A 26,373-nucleotide genomic window follows, 5' to 3' on the forward strand; every position below is an offset into this window, starting at 1 on the left:
TTTAATAAACATCCAGTTTTATTTACAAAGCATTAAAGCTTCAGCAAGAAGTACCCAAGGCTAAGTCTCATCTTGTACAAAACTACGGAGCATTAGAAAACAAAAGGAGGGGGTTGAAAAGGGGGAAGAAGATGATACGCTTATATGGTACAAACTGAGAAAATCACACTGAAATGGACAGATTTTAGGATCTGAAAAAATTCCAAAAGCATAAATAATTATGAGGAGCTGCTGCCAGAAGCCTTTGTGTTGGTTTGCACACTATTGCAGTACACAGCACACGGATGTGGAATGGAATGTCTGCAAATGAAAATATGTCAGTGAGCCACCTACTAATCTCAACCACCGGTCTGAGATGAAATATGAAATGAAATTCACAAAACAAGCATTTGAGGAAAAAGTAGTGGCATCTAAAAATATAGACATGTTGCAGCTGACTCAAGGACAGCTCATCAACCACTGAATATTTTGGTTCGAAAAGGTCGAAAGGGACAGAGGCTCTCTCTGACTGATGTGCTTTACCTTGATTTCCATCCTAAAATCCAATCCTAGAGGAGCGCCCACCAGCTGATAGAGATTTCACAACAAGCAGTGTGCAAACTCCCCTTTGAAAACCCTGTGAAAATGGTGATGCAGGTTAAGCACTCTGGTCAGCTAAAAGCTCTCCTCAGACCAGTGACCAACCCCCCTCCCCTCTACCCCCGACTCCCCCCACACACACCTGGTTTCTTTACTCTGGATTTTCAGAGAATTTCAAACACCTAATGTACACATCCATCCAATCTGCTACCTTTTATATAAAAGAACAGCAAAAGCAAGATGTAAAAAAATTTTTTTTAAAAGCTAAGCAACCTTTCATAGAAAGGAAGTGACTGGAACATGTCATAGGAAAAGGAGCTTGGATACAAGGAGGGGAAGATGCGATGACTGACAGAAGGACAGATATTCACAAGCAATGATAAGAAAGGTTTGTTCCTTCATCTGTGATTTGAACTGTTGCTGCTGCTTTGATTTTGGGCGGCTTTACTGTAGTTCTTGCATAGATTCCCCCACCCGGATAAAAAAGCCTGTTTGAGAGATACCTTGGTTTGTTTCCATCTCTGGAAGCCAGCACAAGTAAAGCAATATAAACTACTGATGATTCTTTGCTGGAGACAAATGAAACTAGCTACCTTAAAAAAAAAACTACACACACACACACACACACACACACACACACACACACAAAAAAAAAAAAAAAAAACATGATTAATGTGTGAATGAGCCAAACTGAAGGGAACATGCAGTGAAAGGAAAACAAAAACCCCTCTTGCAGCCCAGCTTGAGCCAAATGGGGTCCATTAGGACTTTCTCATCGTTCTTCCCTTTCTAAAAATGTCAAATGTTTCAAGCGCTCTCTTCTTTGCCCATCCTTTGTACTCAATATGGAAATACAGAAGGAATCTGGCCAATGGTTAAGTTTCAAAATGGAAGAATATGCAACAGAAGTTTCCAAGGATACTGGTAGCAGAGTTTCAGATAAGAACAAGTTACTCAAGGACATGCACCGAGGATAGAAGGCAGGTAGGAGACAGGAAATGACAGGTCAAAATGATGCTGGGTACAGTGAGATTAGATGAGCAAAACAAGTATCTTTTCTCCAGCAATGTAACTCAGATTAAAGTGTGAGTGAGTCAAACTCCCATTCGATGTCTTCACAAATCTGCATTCCTGAGAGCCTATTTGGACTTATGCTTGAAAGGGAAAGGGCGTACTCTTCGTTCATAATTCACTTCTTCATTCAAACATAAAATTCACTCCTTCCACCTCCTGAGCGAAGCAGAGGCATTTGCTTTAAATTAAAGTCACTTTCAAATGACTGAAGTGTCCAGAGCCACATGATGGAAAAGTGGGAAAGATCGAAGCACTTCAAGGATCTTCATAACAGTTCAGAGATTGCTCCCCCTGCTAGAGATCAGACACAAAAAGATTTCTTTTAGTATCAACTTAGATCAGTTATCCACAAAATACTGCTGGATGCTGAATGATGCAGGACAAGCACACATGGGCTAAGAATCCCTTCCTCTCTCCCCTTTAAGCTAAAACCAACTCCAACTCCCACTTACTCTTCTTCACTGAGGCAATAATCCAAAACCCAAACCTCCACCCCACACTTCCTCGGTACTGCCCTAAAGGGCAAAGAAGGCACAATGCCCAGAGTTCTACCCTCTTTCTAGGCTGCTAATCAACCATTCTCCAAGGGTGTTAACAAATATTGCATTATAACCCCAAAAATACAGTGAGTAAAGGAAATTATAGGGCCCGACATCTTCAAATCTTTCATATATTAGGCTAATTAGACACTAAATGTTATCAGTGACCAACAAACCCTTTCCCAAGTACCCCTATTCCTTAAGGGACAATCTCATCATCACCTTAGAATTTCAAATAGGATGAAATGTTAATGAAAACTACCGTTGGCATTTCTATGTGCCAACAACTGATCAATAAGTAAAATCCTCAATAGTAAAATCAAATGAACACTTCCCTGATTGTCCCATAGGAGCTGTTCCAGCTCTGAGGGGCATCCTTACATGGGTTATGAAATATTAACTGGGAAGTGTAAAAAGAGAACGAGGTGAAGAAAATCCTCCCAGGTGGCATTGGGAATGGGGGAGAACATGCCACTTGAATGTAAAATAAAAAATAATGGCCCAAGTTATGAAAGTACCCATTTACATACTGCTTTTACTCTGATTTTTTAAGTAAAAATTAGAGTACAAATGAAAACTGGCATAAAAATATATTTCCATTTGCCTGAGAACAGGCTGAAATTATAAACTCTTCCTGGATGCTATATTGTCAAAAATTAAATTTAAACTTTATATTGTTCAGTAAAAGTGTAGTAAGCACCTATTATGCAGATCTCTCTCAACAAAAACATAATAATTAATCTCTTGAGTCCATTTCTTAAATGTCTTGAGATAGAAGAATCTATGCTACTTAACACTTTAAGGTTAGTTTTGCTGATTGTCCCCTCATCAATGTAGTTTTAATGATTTAAAATGAATGTAACATTGACATTTAAAGCCTAAATCATGATAGGAAAATCAAAATAAACCAAAATCAGAGCAATCATACTACGAGCAAGACAAGGTACACAGAAACAGCAGCACAAGGGAAGACCTCCAGGCGACTCAGTCTGCTCAAAGGCATGCAGTGTTTACTTGCAACAGAAAGGCCATCTACATTAACAGAAAATTCAGCGGAAGATGAGCAGCTCCTACTAGTACCTTCTAATAGCAGCCCAAGCCAGTGGCCTAAGAAAATACTGGATATCGATTTTTTAAATAAATATGTTTTATTGATTCTACAGTGAGATGAAGAGAAAGGGAGTGAGAGACAGAAGAAAAAGAGAAAGATAGATGTTCAATCAACTGAGCCGCAGTGGCCAGGGCTCAATACTGATTTTCAAACATTACCTTAGTCAGCTAATAAAAATCAAAGAATGAGAAAAAATATCTAAATAGTTATCCGATTTTAGCAGAAATTCATAAATTATTTGACTGATATTTTTTTAAGAAGCAAAGGGAATAAAAACCCTCACTCACTACCAAGCTCTCAAAACAATCACAGATTCCGGAGATGGTCAGGAGGTCCAGGGTGGTGGGCCAGCATTAGGCGGGGTAGAGGGAGGCCATGTGCAGGGAAATTTCCCTGTGCCTGTCCTCCCCCTGAAGCAGCGCCGCTGGTCATCTGGGTCATTGCACTCCCATTAGACCCAAGTGCACACCAGCCCCTTCCTGCCCACCATCTCACCAGGCCTTTAGACCACACAAGCTGACAGACCACAGCTCTGTCACACTTGCTACTGCGGACGGTTACTGCCAAGGAGCCCTAGCTCCTGGGCAATCCTGGAGCAGTCGCAGGGTAACGGGACACTGGTGGCTCTGCTTGCATCTCACGTTTCTGATCTGAGGCCTGTCCTCTGGAGAGTATCTAATAAGGACATTATGGGCACCTGATAAGTGCCATGTTGGTCTGGTCTTTCCAAAAAGTCCCAAGATCAGGTCCTCTACCACATTTCACTGATGGGTCCTCCCTAATCACAGAAAGTGTGTCTTCATGGATGTTGTCCAATGCTGAGGAGCTGTTTGATAGGGAAGAATTTTCTGTGGCTTTGGATTCCAGAGAGCAGATTATTTCTATATAATTTATGTGTCTTCCAAACACCCTTTTAAATTCTTAATGTCCTGTTCCAATACGAACACACTATAGCAGCTTTGTCAGGGCCAATCGGGGCTTACCAAACAGTTTATTCAATAACTCCTAAATTGCAGATATTAACAAACAGTTGTCATTTATGTAATGTGAGCAGTAACACACGACCTACACCTATAATCCTGCCTTCAAATAATTTAGTTTGAATACAAAGCTAGGGCATTTTGAAGGAGGCGACCTTGAATTGTATATTCAAGGTTTGAAATCTACAAAAACACTCGGACTGAATTGATTTGGGAGGGGGGTGTGATCCTTGCACGGGGGCCATGCTCATCTCTGGAGCGTCCCATTTTTAGTCTTCGTGCTGCTGAAGCAAACACCTGAACTGATTTCTGAAGATGGTTCAGCCTCAGGCATTCTGGGTCAGACTTCATTTCTGAATACCTTGGGGAAATCTATCTACAATGAATGTACGCTGCGTTTTACTGAGAATCCCCAAGGTGTGGAAGAACATGAATCTCAAATACCAGAGTTGTTTTCTCTATGGCCTTGGGGACTATCTAAAAATTAATAGTGTGTGTCAGCCAGCCTATGCCAGTCAGCCTGTGCTTGCTCAGGGCCCTCCAAGCTGACCATTGTATTGGATGAAGCCCCACTCTTGCCTGAAAAATCCTACACAAAGATATGATGGGTTGTCTTGCAACTGAGGCTTGTAATGGAGTTACCTGTAATCCTCAGCTGCACCCCTCTCCCCAGATTTGCAGCCGTCACAGAGATCCTAACCAAGCTGCAGCTGAGAATAAAGCCGGGTGCAGCTCTCTGAGAAAGCCTTGGAACCAAACCACAATGTCCCCTGGAGGTTTCTTAATGATCCTGACTCTCAGCAAACTTGAGTTTAATCTGACCATTTCAGTTTTGAGGTTTCCATTTAGCAAAAGGATAGGGCACCAAGGCCAGCGAAGAAAGGAGAAAAGGGCAGAAGGAAGCCTAGGTTATATGGGGAAGCACGTATGTACGCAATAGTTTGAAGTTGGTGAAATGTCTGCAGTAACTACGCAACTGTTTTGTCTGTTGTCAGAAAATGTATCATCACCCTGGCTCTATTATATAAAAGTCTCCCCTAGTTCTTTTAAAGGGTAAAGCTGTGCCCTAACTGGTTTGGGTCAGTGGACAGAGCGTTGGCCTGTGGACTGAAGGGTCCCAGGTTCGAGTCCAATCAAGGGCATGTAACCTTGGTTGTGGGCACATCCCCAGTAGGAGTGTGCAGGAGGCAGCTGATGGATGTTTCTCTCCCATCGATGTTTCTAGCTCTCTAGCTCTCTCCCTTCCTCTCTGTAAAAATCAATAAATTACATTTAAGAAATAAAAAATAAAGGGTAAAGCTGTTAAAATAGTTGTTCTACTTAAGGTTGACAAATTCAAGTGCCTAATGGTGTAGAAATAAAAATCCAGTTTGAAGCACCCAGCTATTCCAAGATATAGATTCTAGCCTTTAATGAGGTTGGTGCCTCATTTAACCTTGTCGGCAGAGTGGAAACAAACTTCCAATAGGCCCCTGATAATGGTTTCTATTCATTCTAGGAGCTTTGAAATGCTGACTTGTACCAGTACTAAAATATGTAGTCCACATATAGTTCAAAGTATCGCTGAAAACTGTATTCAGTACTTTGAAACGTTTAATGAATAAAGACCCACTTCTTTAAGGTTGAGTAAACTTGCCAACATTTTGCTTCTAACTCTCTCAGACCTTTCTGAAGCACAGCTGAGAACCACTGCTGCCACTCTGCAAACACCAGCAGCACCTCACCGGTGTCTCCGGCAGAAACCCAGTTTGGCGAATGTCGGAGACATTTAGATACTGCCAATGATCATACCAACTAAACGTAAAAGTTGAGATCAATCTGTCATAGAGAGAAAACTTAATGGTTTACTTACCGAGCATTTACTCTCACAAAGCAAATGATTAATTACAGGCAGCCTTTGAAGGAGCTAGGAGACTGTGTCCTGGAATATTTAAATTAATTCACTATGTTTGGCCAACTTTTAAGTCACCCTGAAGCATTTCCAATCCCTGGGCCAGAAAAATCTACTTACTAAAACTTTAAACTGTGTCTTCTGTAGTAGCAGAAGTGTGCAAGAAGTGGGTTATAAAAGAATCAATTTTATTTAATGAGTCAATTACTAATCTGCAATCATTTTTGGCGATACTCATATAACTCTTTCAGGCTATTTAAAATATACCGACAGAGCCTTCAGCGGATTGAATGTGGAGGTGATAACTATCAATGAAGCACCATAAACTTTGGGAAAAGTGGGGGTTCTCAGTGGTAAGGTGTTGTGCTGTGAAAAAGTAGGAATGTTCAGTGAAAAGCTGTTGGGCAGTGAAAAACTGAAGTCTAGCTCATTTGATGCAGAATACTCAAAATGATGAGTAACTGGGCCTGCTTCAGCTTCTCGCAGAAGTCGTGTGCACAATGATGAACTGACTTAAGTGTCTTATATCCCAGTGCAGCATCTCATCATCACATATTCATTACAATTGTAAAGCAAGGGGGGGAGGGCAGATATTTTATCATTGGGGCGCTGAGTCTACTGACCTAGACGCCAAAAACTCAGAGAACTGTATTAACTAAATGGCTTTGTACATAAAACAAAGTTTCTAAAACCCAACAATGTTTGAATAGAAATGGATTCTAATTTGATTACTAGTTTCCAAACAAGAGACCAAAGCCTAGAGTCACAAATATTTGATAGAAAACCGAAACTGTTCTCCCATCCCCTTACAAAAATTCCTCAATCATATAAAAGTGAGAAAACTCAGTAAGTTTCAAAAGGCTTAGGTGTTAAGGAGCTACAAAGATACTGTAGTTTCTGTCTTTTTGGTAATCACTTGTTTGAAAAACAAAACAACTCATCTTTTTTTGTTATGACAGTATTACGAACAACTTAATTGCTGCTTCTAGACTACTGGCAGAGAGACAGAGAGAGAGTGTGTGTGTGTGTGAGAGAGAGATAAAGGGAGAGAGAGAGAGATAAAGGGAGAGAGAAAGAAAGAGAGAGAGGCCACAGTTAAATAATCAGGGACTATATAAAGCAAGTTTATAGTTCTGGTTATCTGCATGGCTCTTTCATTTGAGACAAAACAAACATCTAAGAACAAATACAGATGAAGGAATGAATTAAACGAGGGGTTGTTTCCCCTTTTTGGGTCATGAATTCTGATAGGAAATCTCATTAAAGGTATGGGCATCTTCCCCACACAGATATTCATACAATATTCTGCATTCACATAATATCAAGGGAATGCAGACCCTTGAAACCTACTTAGGGACCCAAGTTGAGAGCCACGGAATTAAGCCAAATCTGTTTGCGCCTGCCCTTGTTGGAAGCTTAAAACTCAGAGAAAAGCTGCCACTTGGAAAAAGGAAGAAGGAAGAAAAAACGCTGCAGGCACACGGAGTCGGGGCTGTACAAAGCAAGGCCACAAAGCAAGCCAGACAGCGCTCCCAATGTGTCCTTACCTGTCAGGGGCTGGCTGAGTTCCGCCTGCACTTTACCCTTCGCTGATCCTTCCAGAGGTAAACCTCTGTCCCCTTTGTAGAGTTTCGGTTTAAATGGAGAATCTTTCTCTTTACCTTTTGATCCTTTAGGCCGGCCTGCTTGCTTCTTCTTGGATTTGCCATCCCCCTTCACACCCAGTAGTGGATGGACTTCTGTAAAAGGACAGGCAGGCATGGGAAGGAATCCGTACACCCCCAGCCCCAGCACCCCAACTAAGCACTTATGTCCCAGATCCACTAACACAGAGAGAAAAATTTGCTTTATTATTTATAAAACTATAAAAAGAATGGCCACTAATTGAGAAATAGTTGCTTGGCCAAAGGGCCCAGATAGCCTGTGTGGTTTGCACCAAGCCACGGCAGTTCTAAAGGAAAAAGTAGCTGAAAGACACACTGACACTGTACACACCAAGCAGAACAGGAATACACACAACCATGATGTCATGTGAGGACAGAGAGAAAATGGGCTCGGGAACTAGAGAATCCCAGGGAAGAATCCTGACTCAACCACGTGATTATTAAGGCTCCCAGACTCAGACTGCAAAGAGTATGCAGGAGGAAAGAAGACTGTCCGAGTCTGACTAGTACTTTACCACCTAATAAACCCTTCAGGGGCGGGGCGGCAGCCACGATGGAAACGGTGGCACAGTGAAACAAGCTCAGAGTCAGATGTCAGAAGACTTACAGTGTGTCATGTCATCTTAGGCAAAGTACAGAGGGCAGAATCTCCCCATTTTGAAAGAGAAGTGGGAGCACATGAAATCATTAAAAGCTGTAAAGACGCATGGGGAAATCCTTGAGGGGAAAATCACTGACACCGGAAATTGCCAGGCTGTGCGAAGAGTAAGAAGTGGGTCTATCAGGCACCGGAGAGAGGAGGCGGCTCACCGTCATTTGGGACGCCCTGAAGCTCTATGTTGGTGGTTTTGGGTTTCTTCTTAGGTGGCTGGGACCCATCTGCTGAGGACTGCCTCTTCTTCTCTGAACTGGCCCCTTCGTCTATCAAGGAGGTTTGCACTGCGTCCGGCGGGGGGCCATAAGGGTTTTCTTCTGGGTCTTCTACCTCAGGGGCAATGGGTAAATACAATAGAGCCTTTGAATCTTCCAGTTCTTCATCGCTATTTGGAATAAGATCGGAGAAGGGATTGGAAAAAAAGAGGAGAAAGTTGCTTAAACCAACAACCCTTCTTCTAGGACAGAATCACTTCTATGAACCCTTCCTCTAGAACAGAATCACCTCTATGGATCTGGAATTCTAAGAAAGCCACATGAATAAAAGAAATCAGACAGCATGGTTAATAAAATCAGTAGAAAAGTTAGATGGCACAAATGAATTATTTTGGTCTTAGATTTCCTATCAGGGGAGAAAGGAGAGGATTTCATGTACACAAAAGCAGCTATCTCTTGGGGCTAATACGCAGATGGGACTGAAGGACCAGCCACGGGGAACTGAAGAGGAGGAGTGTCCCGAGGCCCAGCCCCCAAGGTGGCTCACCTGCTACAGAAAGCAGCAATTGGGTCCACACTGGTGACATCCACTTCTTCATCCTCAGCAGCATCAGCCCCTGCAGGTCAGACACACAGTGGAGGTGTGAAAAGTGCAAAACTGTTTTTCACTCATGGCTCAATGATTTTCATAAACGGAAATTCAGAAGAAATGAAGGAGGAGAAGCAAACAGTTCACTTATTTAATCATTCAACAAACATGTGCTAATTGCCACCATGTGCCAGGCATGGGGCCTACAGTGAAACTGAGAAACTTGGGAACAGTTCTTCAGTAAAAGCCTTGTAGTCTAATTGGGAAGACAGACATTAACAGATTATTTCAATTCAACATAGTAAGTGCTCCAGTAAAAGCCTCACAGAACACAACTAGATAATATCAATACTGTCCAGCACATGCTGCACTCCCCGTGTTCCTGCTAACACACAAGGTGTGCAAGCTCCCTACTATTACAAAATAGGGACCCAATTCCAGCACCATCAAGGTGATCCGTGGCATTAATTATTCAATGACAGTGCCAACTGGGCAGAATAAGCATTCACACACTGAAACCCCCAATAGAACTAAACCCTGTGTTAGACACCATGGGGATAAAAAGTCAAATCTTTATTCTCAAGGAGTTTCCTACCTGGAAGTTCAGAAGATAGAGAAAAATATCAAAGAATGCTTATCAGACCTGGCACTATACTGAGTGCTTCCAGTGAAGAACCTCATCCATTCCCCGTAACCCAAAGGCTGGCTCTGTTATCACCACTCTTATTCGCACGAGGACATTCAGGTTTAAGGAATATGTATTTTTCCCAATACAGCATGGCTCTAGAGCCGAGCTCTTTACCTTCACTTTACTGACAAAGGAGAGACAACACATGACACAACTGAGACTCAGCATGTGTGGGAGCTCTGCTAAGTGCTACAGGTAAATCCTCAATTAACCATCTGTAATTAATCAGGAACTGCAGAGTGAAATGTTAAAAGAGCGGGTGAATCCTAGTGATAATGCCCACATAAGCACTTAGTCAATTAAAAAAAAGGAGACATTTTAGAATAAATGAAGTAAACTCTCAACACAAATAAAGGATGAATACTAAATAAAGCAATCAGTTTTCTTTTGAGAATACTATCTGCAATGAAGAAATATTACCTGTCTGCTCCGGCTCACTCTTATCTTCATCTTCAATATCAAACTCTGATTCCCTTTCCTCGTACTCGACATTTTCATCCAACTCTTTGAAGTCTGGTGCAAAGGCACTCCAATTTTCCTGCGCCACAAACAGAGTACATAACCGCCTGAGAAACCAACAGTCTGTGCTCCAGCCATTAATCACGTAAGTGAAAGATCTAAACATGAAAGCAACTTAGAATTCGGAGATCAAATCTGATGGATAATGAAAATCGCATATCTATAGGTTTTACTAAATTAAGGTATTTCCTACCTTGAATATTCCAAGTTATTATTAACTGTAGTTCTTTCATTTCTTAAAAAAAAAATGTCATCTTTAATCTTTTTAAGATGTAAAACCAACTCCAACTCTCACTTACTCTTCTTCATTGAAGCAATAATCCAAAACCCAAACCTCCACCCCACACTTCCTGGGACCACCCCAAAAGGCCAAGAAGGCACAATGACCAGAGTTCTACACACTTTATAGGCTGCTAATCAACCATTCTTCACGGTGTTAACAAATATTTCTTTATAACTCAAAAAATGCAGTAAATAAAGAAAATTCTAGGGTCCAACATCTCCAAATCTTTCATATATTATTAGACTGATTATGAGTACACCAATTATAAATATAATGAAAGGTGTTTACAATAAAACCAAGATGTAAAACAGAAACTGAGCTGAAAAAAAAAATGCAAAAGAATAATCTATCTCAGATAAAGAAACAGAAAAATGTAGTAGAAAGTCCACTAGACTTCTCGCCAAAAACAACTAGTAAATTGGCTATTGCCCAAGACCACCCCATCAAAATAAGGCAAATCTAGATGCACTGAACCTATTTAATTAGGTTACAAGATTCATATGCAAGCCCAGCTGGTGTGGCTCAGTGTTTGAGCATCGACCTATGAACCAGGAGGTCAGGGTTCGGTTCGAGGTGCATGCCTGGATGGCTGGCTCGATCCCCAGTAGGGGGTGTTCAGGGGGCAGCCGATCAATGACTCTCTCATCATTGATATTTCCATCTATATCTCCCTCTTCCTTACTCTAAAATCAATCAATAAATAAAAAGAACCATATGCAAAAAAGTAAATAAGGCAATTTTTAGTGTACTATTTGTAAAATTCTTTGATTAAAAAAAGGGTTTCTAGTTTCAAAGTAATTAAACCAGAAAAATACTTACTACTTGATTTTGCGCCCAGATAGATACCACTCCACTAGAAATAGATGCTATGATGGGTCGAACAGGATGCCACTAAATGTAATGAAGGAAAGAAAAATCAGTTCCAAGAAGGAACTCATGATTGTCTGTGTTACAGAAGCAACAACAGCAACTGCTCATTCTACTCACAGCCACATCCAGCAGGAGCTCGCCTCTTGTCCCGTGGAGGATCTTCACCAGGTTGCCTATGCTCTTCTCCCAAATGTACAGGGCGTGCTGCCGGGCTGACCCTGCCACTATGTATTCCCCATCCCCAGAGAAGCAGCACTTCTTCCACGGGGTCCTGAAGGACAAAGACAGCACCCAAGGAAAACTAGAACCCGAGCCCAGGTCACGAATCAGCGCACATTCTTCTCGGTTCTGCTACCCACCTATTGACCAAGTCCTGCAGCTTCTGCATAGGTTCAGGCTCTCCATCTCTCCCACAGGTTAAGATTTCCCTGCCATCGTAAACTCGGATTATTCGATCTGCTGTATTAATTAAAAAGCAACTGCAGAAAGGAGAAAAACCACAAGTCAGGAATCTGTTTCCGTTAACATTTTCTATTACAACCTGTTACTTAGGACAGTATCATAAAACAACTAATAAATTGGGAAGGAACTGAGTAAAGACCTAAGTAATGTACTCTAATACTTATGCATCTACCTGTCACATTCCAAACCAAAATTTAATTTGAAGTGAAAATATTGGGGTATATTATATACCTCTTGTGTATGCTTGAACCCTGCATGTGCAAACTAACAAACCAATCATCCGTACTGACTGAGATCCAAGACCTGTAAATCGAAACCAACTTGAATTCCCAAGAATACAGTTAGATGTATATATTGTAAATACTTCATTTCTGGGGCCTATTTTATTCACAATATATTCTTCTTAATGAGTTCATAAACTACTTCAATTTAAAATGTTCCTTTTGTTTTTTACTATTAATAACTTTAGAAACTTGTCTTAAATATATTATTGCACACTCTTCTTCCAGAGTTTACTGACAAACCTTTTCTTAATTAAAGAGAATTTTGAACATGAATGTCCCCTAACCATGTATGGTTTCCTACATGAAATAGGATGATTGTTACCTCTTTTATTGACAACCTATTTTTTCTTGTCTCTGTTGATATATCTACTTCTAGCTGGATAACCAAACTTACCAGAAAAACATTGAAAATTAAAGGGGTAAACAGGATGGTTTTATGTGAATAAAGCATGTTTACCGTATTTTCCGGCGTATAAGACGACTTTTGAAACGAATAAAAGTCAACCGAAAATCAGGGGCAAAAGACCAAAATTGCACAAAAATTACCTGCAGATCTTGACGGCAAAGTAAGTCTTTTCTTTGAAGTGGGGGGGTAGTCTTATACTGCGAATATAGGCCTAAACCTATGTTTTAACTGTAAAATTAGGGAGTCGTCTTAGACGCCGGAAAATACGATAGTTACTCTGTGAATTCTGTGACATCTATTCTAATTATAATAACAGCTAATCTTTACCCAGGGTTAATCACATGCCAGGCATTGGTCCCAGCACATGTCACTCAGATAGCCTTCCTGTAAAGGAACTGCCTGATAACCTCCTGATAACGAAGATGTAAATGCTGGTTCAATGCAGTAAAATTAAGAACCAGATATTGACAGTTTCTAATAACCATTTAAAAAAAAAAAAAAATATATATATATATATATATATATATATATATATATATATATATATTTTTTTATTTCAGAGAGGAAGGGAAAGGGAGAGAGAGATAGAAACATCAATGATGAGAGAGAATCACTGATCGGGTGCCTCATGCACGCCTCCCAATGGGGGTCGAACGTACAACCCAGGCATGTGCCCTGACCAGGAATCAAACCATGACCTCTTAATTAAAAGGTCGATGGCCGGGCTCTAATAACCATTTTTAAAGTAAACTTTTACAAAATTTTAAGTATAATATACCCCAAAAGTGCGAATCAATGTATTTTTGCATTCCACTCAATTAAAACTGTCCCTAAAAAGACAAGGTCTCACCTCCCCTTCCGGGCAAACTCTATTGACTTGATGGCTGTGGTATTGCTTGTTCCAGTTGTTACTCTGAAGGAAGCAACAAGATCTTGAGAATCTGTTTTTAAGACCAAAATCTAAAGTTTAAAAAAAAAAAAAAAAGTTAAAAGTAAGTAGTTATAACTTACAATAATTGGATCTGGCTTGTTTCTAAAACTGGGAGAGACTAGATAAAAATATAAACATCTTTATTCCCATGTATGCAACTTTATTAACTGGGATTCTCTTTCACCTCTTGAAATAAAGGACAGTATCTTAATCTATTCTTAAAAGAGAATGTTTGGTGTTAATCAAAATGATCAAAAAGTGGAAGCAACCCAAGTATTCATCAACAGAAGAATGAATAAACAAAATGTACATACATAAAATGGAATATTATTCAGCCTTGAAAAGGATGGAAATTCTGACACATGCTGAGCAGGGATAAAGCTTAAGGATATTATGCTAAATGAATTAAGCCAGTCACAAAAAGACAAATACTATATGAGTCCATTTATATGAGGTACCTAGAGTAGCCAAATTCATAAAGATGGAATAATAGTGACCAGGGGCTGGAGGGAGGGGTAGGGATGTGGGAGCAGGGAGTAGGGACTTATTATTTAGTGTTTTGCAAGATGAATGGTGGTGATGGGTGCACAACAATTTGGATGTACTTAATACTCATGAATTATACACTTAATGGTTAAGGTGCTATATTTTATGTTGAATGTACTTTATATGATTTTTACTATAATTATTAAAAATTGTCACTTTCTAAAGTAGCAACGAAATTATACTAGCCCATGTGTCCTAGTTAAAAAAAAAAAAAGATAATCAAGAAGCCCAATGGAACTACAAACTCTAAGCTTAAAAGGTACCTTAGCACTCATCTAACCTGACTTCTACCAAACTACTGGTTAAGCAAGTCTGAATTACACAATATTTACAGAACTAAGTATTTTCACCAGCAGTAATGTGACTTTTAAATTTTATAATTTAGAAATGATCCTTCCTTAGTAGCACCCAGTAAAGGCCCTTCCATCTTTTTTCTAGGCCACATAATCTCTGACCACTCTAAACTCAAAGAACAGAAATTATTAAGCAAGAGAGAAAAATAAGCTACATGTGCAGGAGGCGTGCTTAGAGTGGGGGTAAAAGAAATTTCAAAGGAAGTAGCACAAGCACACGTGAAAAGAGCCAAAGCACAGGATGACTGAAGGGTGTTTTGCTGGCTTCTAGGCTTACCTTGCCCTTTGCATTTCCTGTATAGATATATTCCCCTCGCCTATCAAAAGATGCAACCACGTTCAAATCCGAGTCATCGTCTACCGGTAGAACAACGTGTTTGGAATCTGAAAGGGTCAACATGACAGGAGCAGATTTCATGGGACACACGAGAACCTTGTTCCTGTTTAAAAATATGAATAGTACATTGGCTGTTGCTTTGGTATCAGAAGGTTGATACCCTCACCTACTCTTCTAGCCCAAGCACACTGAATACGTATAGTGAAAGCCTAAAAATCTAACTATGTAATGATAGAGAAATGACTGAATAAAGTTATGGAATCCTACCTTGACAAAATAAAATGTAATAACTAAAAATAAAAATGCAGCAAACTAGTAAAATATGTATAAAATTAAGTAAAATATTGATTAAAACTATGTAAAAATAGTATTTATGGACACGTAACATGCATATCTGCAATTTGTGAGCGATAAAGCTTTATATAACAGCCTTTATACGTAAAGAGAACTTGACTAAAAGAGAACCCAGAGAATGTCTGGGTAACGGAATGATCAGGTAATTCTTTCTAAAGTGCAGTTTAATACTGGATGATTTCTTCTACTACAGAAATCCAAAAATGGGAAGTGGGAAGGGCAAGTCAAGGACTAGTTATTATACTTATTCCTATCTTTGTCCATTTCCAAAGACCTATGTTTGGCCAGCATTTCACTATACAACACTATCCTTAAAATATATTTAGTAGAGCCAACCTATTCAGGAAGACTTTTTTATGTGGAAGGTCTAGGGATGTGTGAATTTGCTTCCCAAAACCTTAAACTGAAATTGCCATGAGACTGGAGCTAATCCATGTAAAATTAGATCCCACCCCAGGAAGAACAGCTCAGATTGAACGTACTGATCTCTTGGATGATACTGGACTTTTAAGATGGGTGAAGGGAACCGAAACCTCTGGTCGCAGTCTCCTGAAAGAACATCCCACTGTGACACTATGTTATCAGTGGACGCACTCACGAGCTTATGGCCATCTCGACTCCAGCTGAAAAGGAAAAAAAGAGTAAGTTAGCACATGTTGTAAGGTAAAGTGTATCATACCACTCTTAACAGACAAAAACGGTTGAGTCATATATATTGCCCTAATTGCACAGGTCAATATTTCTTTTCTTTTTTTTAATATATATTCAAATCTACAACAAGATCTCCCAACTAAGCAATAAATAAGAATGCTTTTGTGACATTTTCATATCTAGTAACAGAAGCACTTAACAATTCAAGGTAACACTACAAGTGGCTCTGTAAAAAACACGCATTTACTAGTCTACAATCAGTGAACCCTTTAGTGCTGATTTAACAAAAAACAGGTTATTTTCTTAGGGGTAGAGAGGGAGTATCTGAGTTTTCTGATTGCTCCTGCAGTAGCATCTTCAGAGCTTAAACAAATAATAAAGATAAGTGTCTGTTATCCTATCTAATAAAATAATAATATGCAAATTAACCATCACTCTGCTACACCCACAAGCCATGCCCACCAACCAATCAGGAGTGATTATGTATATTAGCCCAACCAAGATGGCTGCAGCCAGGGAGAGAGCAAAAGGGAGGCTTGGGTTTCCCCGGCAAAGGAGGAAGCCAAGCTTTCCGCACATCCTGGCTGGCCCAGGCCTCCGCTTAATGCTACAAAATTTCAATTATAGAAGATAAATCTCAAGAAAAATGGCAATTTATATACCTTTCTAAACTTCAATCTCCTCACCTGTAACACAGGAACAATAATAGTTACTAGCCATAGGAGACCGTTGAATTAAAATCTATATATATAGAAGGCTAAGCAGGGCCAGTAGGTATGACACACAATGACCACCATAGGGCAGATGCTCAACACAGGAGCTGCCAAGCAACAGCAACTTTGCAGAGTGCCCTCTCGCACTCAGGGACCCCTCAAGGGATGGTGGACTGCCGTTTCGACCTGAACCCACAATCCAGGCCGAGGGACCCTGCTCACTCCATAGATGCCCTTTGAGCCCCAGTACCACCCTAGATGCAGTTGGTCAGGGAAAGACCGTGGGAGGTTGGCTCCAGGGCATGTCCGGCCAGTCTCGACCAGTCCCGCCCCACTGGCCACCTTTTAATTAATTTCCTTTCAATGTGCACAATCAGGCCTCTCGTATCTTAATAAAGCTGTTAAAAATGAGTCTTTATATAAAAACACCAACAATAAAAAAGAAATGAAAAGCAATGGAGCTGGAAGGGACATAAGAGATCACCCAGGCTGGTGATGTTTGTATATTATCACTTTGTATATTAGCGAAAAGTCTTGCCCCAAACCACCAGTTCATTAGTGGCCAAAACTAGACTGGGATTCAGGCCTCCCCCAGTCCAGGACTTTACAATTCTTCTGCTGCTTCTACATAGACAAAAGGAAATATGTTATTGCTTAGTAAATTTAGATTTGATTAGGAGCTTTTTTTGGCCCCAAGTTCATTTAAAAGAAGTGCTGTGCCAAAATAAAATTTCCTAAATAGTCATCTCAGAAAGTAAGAAAGTAATGAATAGGAATTTATATTAAATCAGAGTTCAACTCAAATTATCTGACAGAAAGCCGTAATAACTATACAGTTCAATGAAGACATGCTTTGGATAACTAAAATTGCTGGAATCAAGAATCTGGATAAAGCTGGACTAGATGACTTCCAAGCTTTTCTCCTACCCAAGATTTTTTGTTTTTAATGAAACATCTTTATCACAAACGTTATGACAGCTACAAACAGTAAATATCTCTTCAGTACTGAAATATTCTCAGACAGAGCTTTCTACAAATCCATATATTACACTAAATTTCTCATTACAAAGAGACTTGAAGGACAACATGGGTTCAAGGACAACATCAGCTGTGAGTAATTAAATTACTAGTGGCTAGATTAGTAATATTAAATATTAAAATGTCTATAATAAGATTGCCAATTACACAGTCATCATTCATCCCCCTACTTTAACTCATATTAAACATAGTAATATTAAAATTCCTTACCATAAAGAACAGACTGGATGGATATGTGCACTAATTATCTTAGCAATGCCTCTTGTCAAAAAATCCCAGATGACAATTCGGCCATCATTACAGCCAACTGCAAGCAGTGTGCCCCACCTGTTAAAGGTGCAAGTCAGGGCCATGCTGATACAATCCAAAGTTCCATCAGCTTCCTAAAAATTAAAACGAACACAAGAATACAGACAATAATACCGAGATGTGCAAATTAGTTTGTAAAGGTTCTCTACTATCTATAGACACTTCTCCTGAATTTAAATCATGCTGTACACAATAATCTCTACTTACGTTCTTGTATCAATTAAATGAAGAAAGAAAAAAAAGCTAACAGAATTTTTGGAAACAGGTGTGATCAATCCTTTACACTACCACTGTAGCTTTGTACACACACTCTGGGGGTCAGTTAGGTCAAATATAACAAGATTCATTGAAAGAGTCATCCCACTGACCCAGTAATCATATTTTTTAATTTATCCCAAGAAAAATAATTTAAAACAAGAACCCTAGAACAGCCTATATGTATAACATTAGAAAAGCCAAATAAATTATATTATATTAATATCTAGCTATTTAAAATAATCATTGCTACAATTAAATATATTCCAAGTATTACACAAAACATTTTTACATTTAAAAAAATAAAGCACACTTAGAGCATACAAACTGATTTATTACTATGTAAAAACACTGATCAAAACTAGAAAAAAATCTATATACAGGTCATGGTGCTGTTTGCGATCCTTTAATCAAAGTCATTTTTAATTTAAAGGGAAAGTAACTATAATATTTACATTATGGTGAGATTTCCAGCCAACTGCCTACCTGACTCCCCCACTTAAAATTGAACATTTAGTTCCTTATTATAGCAAAAGATATATCATCACATTTAATACTTGTCAAAAAAAGAAAAAAAAGATCAAGGTGCATTTCCTACTCAAACATAAGAGCTAGTGAGTTATCATGTTCCTAAGAATCACAATACTATATTCTTACCTCTGGATAATTCTGCCCAAAGGATTCTGCAACAAAGCAAAGAAAGAGATTTGATGGAACACATGTGACATACCACGGATCCTACAGCTCATGAATGGTGTGTAGCAGTGACCTGCAAAATGTGGATGGAGAACTAAAGCCCTTTCCTATTTTCATTATATCAAGAGGATACTTGCTTTTTTATCCCCGTTATCTCATGTCTATAGATGAGTTCTCCTGACCTATGATATTGCAACAGAGTGAATGCAGAAGCAGATGTAAGACAACTGCCAGCTTCTATTTAGGCAAACTTTACAGAGATTTGTAAAAATGTAAAACAATGCCACCCTTCTCACTAAATTTTATTTTGTTGTAAAGTAGCTATTTTCCATAAAAATGTTATTTATGTAAACATATAATGATGTTATTATGCTTATTTTTAAATAACAAACTTTTAAAAATCAAATCAGTCAAATTATTTTAAGTCCCAACTATTCTCTAAAATCTTTGTTAACAACAGCCAACCAGCAGTGATCATTCCCCTAATTAATAGCATTTAGGTTGTAACATAATCTGGCAGTTGGTGAAGCACATTAAGCAAACAACATTTTGGTACAAAAATCCCTCACTGCTTTTTCTATATTAAATTTGGTTTTGGTATTTAAACATTAGTAGTAATAAACATTTCAAGCTATAGATATGAGACCACTTGCTAGTCAAAAGTTTAATTTCAGTGCTAGCTGGTCTGCCCCAGTGGATAGAGTGTCAGCCTGCAGACTGGAGGGTCCTGGGTCAATTCCAGTCAAGGGCACATGCCTGGGTTGCAGGCTGGATCCCCAGAAGAAGGTGTTCAGGGGGCAATCAATGATTCTCTCTCATCATTGATGTTTCTATCTCTCTCCCTCCTCCCTTCCACTCTGAAATCAATAAAAATATATTTTTAAAAGTTTAATTTCAGCAGCAGCACCATCTTTGCCAGTATTTACTTAGATTTTATTACAAGGGTTTTTAAACTATACACTGAGAACTACAGGTTCAAGAAAGCTGCTTTACAGATAGGGCATCCAAATAAGATTTTATTTAAAAAAGAAGCCATCTGCTCTAATTTAAAAAATACTAAGAGTCTGGCCCTGGCTGGTGTGGTCCTCGGTTGGCTGGACAGAGTCCTGTGCACCACAAAGGTCACCACTGCAGGTTCAGTCCTGGTCAGGGACAACACAGATGTTTCTCTCTCACAATGAAATTTCTTTTTTTCTCTCCCTCTTCCTCCCCCTCTCCCTCTAATTAAAAAAAAAAAAAAAAAGTCTGAAAACCACTTTCATTACATTTTGTCCTTTAAAAAAATTAATAGAAAACATCAAAAAAACCACAGGCCCCATAGTTAAGAAAACCAAAAGAAAGATGAAATTCAAGGTAATTGTCAAAAAGGATAATTTTCTTGATTTATCTAATGTGCATACATTATTATGTGATTTGCTTTTTTAACAATATATACATTTTTCCAAATCAATAATATAGCTTTATGTCCACATGGTTGAGAACAAATAAAATTTTATTTAAAAATTAAAACCAAGCCTGGCCAGCGTGGCTCAGAGGTTGAACATCAACCTATGAACCAGGAGGTGACACAGTTAGATTCCCAGTCAGGGCACATGCTCAGGTTATGGGCTCCATCCCCAGTGTGGGGTGTGCAGGAGACAGCCGATCAATGATTCTCTCTCATATTTAATGTTTCTTTCTCTCTCTCTCCCTTCCTCTCTGAAATCAATTAAAAATAATAAAAATTAAAAACAAAACAAATTTAAAAACATAACCTAAAAATATACAGCACTCAGGAAGGAACCGAGTGTGACTTGGGCTGTGTTGGGAGGAGGGGAAGCCACACAAAAGAAAGCTGAGAGAATCCAGAACCCAGGACCATTTTAATGCATGGTTACCCTGCATTAAAATATGTTACCTCTGATTTTGTATTTTTATGTTTTGGATGGGTTTCTTTTTTTTGAGGTTCATCCTGGTAAACGGGTATAATAGGAGTTTAAAGGAACACAAAGAGAAAGTGAACACAAAAAAGACTAAGCTAGTTTAGGACACTTTGGTTAAAGAGTCGGAGCAAGAATGCCATCGTGCAGGGTTAGGAGAGCACAAGGCCTTTCCTCAGAACGCTCAGGACCACTTTTATATTCTCCATCCTCCCTCCAGCTACCATTTTCTGTCACAATGGCACTCCTGAGGCCTGGTTAAAGACCATTAGGGGGGGGAAATGCCCAAAGACATGAATGCCAAAGAGAAATAAACCCAGGTCAAACCCTTCTCTTCCTACCAGGACCCTTTTTCCAAACTGCCTTTGGGCTACAGGCCTTCCCAGCCTCTTCCTCCCAGTCTGGTGATATCCACCAAGGCATCTGGGGTGAGTTCATTAAGTATGTGACCAAATGTATAGGCTTATTTTTAAGTTGATCATTTTGTATGATCCATGAATGACGTTATAAATACCCAAATGACCCTCGGCAGGAAAAAGGTTCCCCACCCCTAAAGTGCTGACCATCCCCTCCTTAAAGACTTATCATGACTAACATTTCATGGCCTTTTCCTCTCAATGTTCCTATAGTTTCCTACTTGCCAACCAATTCCTCCCTCTTGTAGCAATTAGGTCCAGAGTAACAGTTTCCATCCTGCTTCCTCAATCTAACAAGTGATGACTGAGTAGGTGGCATTTCTTTTAGAGAAATGCAACTTGCAGGTGTCTAGATCACTGAACCCACTACACCCACCTCAATCCAATGCCATCATTACCATAATCACATTTCCTAGGCTCCAGTCTTGCCTCCCTCAACACTTCATAAAGTTGCCACAATCAACTTTGTAAGCCCCAAATCTCATCATTTCACTTACTGCTAAAAAATATCCTTTGCTAAACAATATATAAAACTCCTAAGAATTATTTTTAAAAATATATTTTTATTGAGTTTATTTAATTCAGAGAGGAAGGGAGAGAGAGATAGAAACATCAGTGATGAGAGAGAATCCTCCTGCATGTCCCACACTGGAGATCAAGCCCGAAACCTGGGCACATGCCCTGACCGCGAATCGAACGGAGAGACCTCCAGATTCATAGGTAAACGATCAATCACTGAACAACACCGGCCGGGCCTAAGAATAATTTAAAAAAGCAATTTCAATCTGGTCTCAGCCAGTATTTTCCTGTTTATCTTTGCCTAACTCTCCATCAGCACTTAGTTTAGAACCTTATATAGCCTACCCTAAGCACCAGCTATAAACTACTCACCATTTCCTGAACATACGGCATATATTTTACCACCACTGATCTCTGCGCTGGTAATTACCTCTCCAACTGTTCCTCTGGAAAAATCCTACTTCATATTTACTGTCTCAGTTAAAAAGCACTTCCTCTTGTAAAATCATCCCCAAATTTTATTGACAGCTCCAACAATGCAGAATTAATTATTCTTTCAGCTGGTTCCATATTATACACAGTTATCTTCTCCTAGGTCTATATATTTATCTAGGGCAAAGGCTGTCTTATTTCAATGTTTTTCAAAAAAGAGGACCCAATCCTATCATAAATGGATAAATCAACTAGTGAGTCACAAATTTTTTAACAGATTAGCAGATACCAGAGAACATTTATAATTAACAAGGATTAAGTATAATTTTGAAAAACTTTATTATATATATATATGTATATATGTATATATACATATATATATATATATATATGTCTAAATAATGGGCTGTGTTAGAAAATACATGTTTATTGTGTGTTGTGAGAAAAGTTTGAAAAATTCATGTAACTTTGTATCTCCAGTGTATACTGCCAGACACACCTCAAAGGCTCAAAAAGTGGCTGCAGATTTAGTATCTTGAGTGTCCATATGTCATCCATTTCCTATATCTGACCAGATGTCCTTTAGCATGCTCCCACAATCACATCATTTCTGCTCCTTTCCCCTTTTCTCTGTAACACTAACTTTCCTGCTTTAAAACTCAGTCACCCCCATAGATTTGTACCTTTTGGACCCTGCCTTTTTTGTTTTGTTAATCCTCACCCAAGGATACTTTTTTCCATAGATTTTTAGAGGAGGAGGAGGAGGAGGAGGAGGAGGGCGAGGAGGGGGAGGAGAAGGAGGAGGAGGAGGGGGAGGAGGAGGGAAAGTAGGAGGAGGGGAAGGAGGAGGAGGGGGAGGGGGAGGAGTAGGAGAGGGAGGAGGAGAGGGAGGACGAGGAGGAGGGGGAGGAGGGGGGGAGGGGGAGGAGGGGGAGGAGGGGGAGGACGAGGAGGGGGAGGACGAGGAGGAGGGGGAGGAGGAGGGGGTTAAGGGGGAGGAGGGGGTGGGGGAGAGGAGGAGGAGGAGGAGGAGGAGGGGGAGGAGAATGGGGAGGAGGGGGAGGGGGAGGGAGAGGAGGGAGGGGGAGGGGAGGAGGAGAAGAAGAAGAAGAGAGAGAGAGAGAGAGAAATATCCATGTGAGAGAGAACACAATGGCCAGTTGCCTCCCACACACTCCAACCATTGAACCACACCAGCCAGGGCAGACCCCGCCTTCTTTTATTTTCATATATATATATATATATATATATTTTTTTTTTTTATTGTTTTGTTTTTTTTTAACAGAGAGAAAGGGAGAAGGAAAGAGAATTTGAAACATTGATGGGAGGAAAACATCAATCAGCTGCCTCCTTGCACACCCCCTACTGGGGATGTGCCCACAACCAAGGTACATGCTCTTGACAAGAATCATACCTGGGACCTTTCAGTCCGCAAGCCGACGCTCTATCCACTGAGCCAAACCAGTTAGGGCCCAGCCTTCTTTTAAATTACATAACCTTCCAGTATTAACTATTCCTTCCTAGGTTTCACTCTCAGGAATTTTCTGTATTTAAAACACACAACAAACAAAAACAACCACTTTCCCATGTGCTATCTCTTTGAAGGTAATAGCCTATCATCTTTCCTCTATATTTTAGTTTTTAAAACTAAGGGTCAACTCTTTCCTTCCATTTTGTCTCCCCCACCTTCCTAAAATCATTGTAAGTTGGTTCCTGCTGCTCAGGTTGCCGAGGGGACCCCAAGCTGCTTAAGGACTAAACAGAGCAGCCCTTTTCCAGCTCTCAGCCTCAAATGCGCTACAACTGGCTTCTATGTATGGATAAATATGTGGAAAGCACTTAAAAATATGCCTAGCTTGCAGTTAAGTACTATAATATAACTGTTAACAGTTAACTTATTATCATCATTTATTTCTCTTCCTAGCCCCTAAATATAGGTAATTGTCCAAGATTCTGTCCTTGTCAGTTTTCTCTTCTGCCCTCTCACTTACTCCCCTAGTCTCATCTACTCGCAAGGTTTCAATGAGCCCACCTGGAGGAAGATGACAAATCCCTCTCATAGATGCTACCCTATCTTCTGAACCACAGATCCACACTCAACATGCAAATGCTGCCTTTTACCAATATCCTTAAGTTATCAGCAAGACCACTATTGGCTCCCATCATTCTTCACTGTCTCTCCTCCCCATCAGCACCACACGGCCATAAGTCACTGATTCTCACATTCTATCAGCTCTGCTTCCCGGATATCTCTTCTTTCCGTTTCTAGCTCAGGCCTTCTATATCCCTCACCTACTTTAGCCCTGCAAACTGATTTTACACCCTCCAAGACTCAACTAAACAATGCTGTCAGATAAGTCTTAAAAAGAAATCTGACGTTTTGAGTTACTTACCAGGTCAAAACCCTCCAATGGACCTGCCATACCTTCCTTAGAGAGCTCAGACTTTCCAGCTGGGCCTTCAAGAGCCTCCACAAAACTGGGGCCACCAACCCCATCTCCTGACCTTTTGACTCACAGAACCCACAACCTGGCCCAGCAGCCTAGTTCTTCAGGCCTTCTCTTGCTGATGTCTTCAATCCCACCTTCCTAGGAAGCTCTCCTCCCCATTCCGTCATATTTCAGTCTGCCAATGTTTTACCGATCTTAAATGTCCACTCAAAACTCCCAAGTCCTCCGCAGGCTTTTTGTTCACAATAACCTTTCTTCCCCTGCCCACAGGCATTCGTTCCTAATTCTTAAGAATCTTTGTAGCCCCTTTATACAACCAAAACCACCTTCTGATTTAAACAAATAAATTAATAAAATATATATGTGTGTGTGTATTTTATTTTATTTTATTGGACAGAGAGGAAGGGAGAGGGATAGAGAGTTAGAAACATCGATGAGAAACATCCATCAGCTGCCTCCTGCACACCCCCTACTGGGGATGTGCCCGCAACCAAGGTACATGCCTTTGACCAGAATCGAACCTGGGACCTTTCAGTCCGCAGGCAGAGGCTCTATCCACTGAGCCAAACCGGTTTCTTCTTCTTCTTCTTTTTTTTTTTTTTTTAAGAGAAACATATCCATAAAGATAGCAACTCGTTTTAGTTCTGGAAACTCAGACATCCTAGGCTACCATGCTAAACACATAATGAAAGCCTCCAGTTTTTAAACAACTTGGGTGAGGGGAAGAGAGGAAATGGTTCAATGAGAAGGGACAAAAGGCAGCAACCTCGGTAGTTCACACCTCAGTGTACATCACACCGTCCCTGGCAGCTGCGGGGCTCAAATAGGAAGTCAGGATAACTGGGTTCCAGGGCCAACTGTGCCATGGACTTGTTTAGTGCCTTCAAGTCGCTACCCTCTGAGCCCTTTTTTTTTTTCCCCCCCATCTGTTCAATGAGGGGTTACAACTAGAAGATCTCCCAAGTTCCCTCCCTCCTTGGGCCTCCCGTATTTCTACAAAAAGATGTAACCTGTCCAGACACCCAACCCCCTGACAAGTCTTCAGAGCTTCATTCACCTCAAGCCTCACTTTCCTCCGACTCCTTCCTCTCCAGAAACTCTGGTCCTGCCCGTTCTGAGGCACTGCAGCACCTGTGGTTCTTGTCATCGCAACTAAGTCACAAACTGCCCCTCTAACTCCAAAACTAGCGAGAAAGTAGCCTCTGGAAAGGCAATGCATTCCGCCTGGGCAGAAGCCGGGCTTCCTCCTCCTCCTCCTCCTCCTCCTCCTCCTCCTCCTCCTCCTCCTGCTGCTGCTGCTGCTGCTGCTGCTGCTGCTGCTGCACATCAGGAGCGCCCGGGGACCCACAGCAGAACTAGGTACCGCAGGTTGCAGCCTGAATCCCCTCCCGCCCCGGCTCCCTCTCTTCCAGGACCAAAGGATTCTTCTCCAAGCCGCAGCCACAGCCTTCCTTACCGAGCAACTCGAGGTTCATCCCTGAGAACTCTGGACGCCTGATCTCAGCTCCAGCGACGACGCCTTCTCCCCGCCGGCTTCCAAGACTGCGTCTAAAAGGGGGGGCGCTGGTACGAGCCCGGCGCTGGCTCCGGAGACTTTCTGGTTTCGAAGACCCTTCGGCTTCCGCTTTCTTCCCCCCGCCTTCCC

General features: G+C 40.5%; 1 protein-coding gene across 4 annotated transcripts; it reads right to left on the minus strand.

Moving 5' to 3' along the window:
• On the minus strand, nucleotides 1-26,373 carry RBBP5 (RB binding protein 5, histone lysine methyltransferase complex subunit). 4 transcript variants are annotated; one of them, XM_036441837.2, is made up of 14 exons: nucleotides 26,185-26,372; nucleotides 18,954-18,979; nucleotides 17,943-18,115; nucleotides 15,813-15,953; nucleotides 14,917-15,079; nucleotides 13,660-13,769; nucleotides 12,017-12,136; nucleotides 11,775-11,928; nucleotides 11,607-11,678; nucleotides 10,406-10,523; nucleotides 9,256-9,325; nucleotides 8,649-8,878; nucleotides 7,836-7,913; nucleotides 1-1,947 (listed from the first exon to the last, which is right to left on the minus strand). In XM_036441837.2, the coding sequence occupies exons 1-14, from the start codon at nucleotides 26,201-26,203 to the stop codon at nucleotides 1,919-1,921; spliced, it is 1,503 nt and encodes a 500-aa protein (XP_036297730.1). In that variant the 5' UTR covers nucleotides 26,204-26,372; the 3' UTR covers nucleotides 1-1,918. The 4 variants fall into 4 exon arrangements, with proteins under 4 accessions (XP_036297730.1, XP_036297729.1, XP_036297731.1 ...); XM_036441836.2 differs by having other exon boundaries at nucleotides 7,722-7,913; XM_036441838.2 differs by lacking the exons at nucleotides 13,660-13,769; nucleotides 14,917-15,079 and having other exon boundaries at nucleotides 7,722-7,913; nucleotides 26,185-26,373.

This window comes from Pipistrellus kuhlii, unplaced genomic scaffold (assembly GCF_014108245.1).
Source record: "Pipistrellus kuhlii isolate mPipKuh1 unplaced genomic scaffold, mPipKuh1.p scaffold_m20_p_18, whole genome shotgun sequence".
NCBI lineage: Eukaryota > Metazoa > Chordata > Mammalia > Chiroptera > Vespertilionidae > Pipistrellus > Pipistrellus kuhlii.

What these genes read in the sequence shown, in the direction of transcription:
- RBBP5 (XM_036441836.2), bottom strand. An exon ending in CAGTATCATCCAAGAGATCA is followed by an intron (nt 15,080 to 15,812) that starts GTACGTTCAATC and finishes ATTTTTAAACAG; the next exon opens with GAACAAGGTTCTCGTGTGTC. An exon ending in AGCTCCTGCTGGATGTGGCT is followed by an intron (nt 11,679 to 11,774) that starts GTGAGTAGAATG and finishes CATTACATTTAG; the next exon opens with TGGCATCCTGTTCGACCCAT.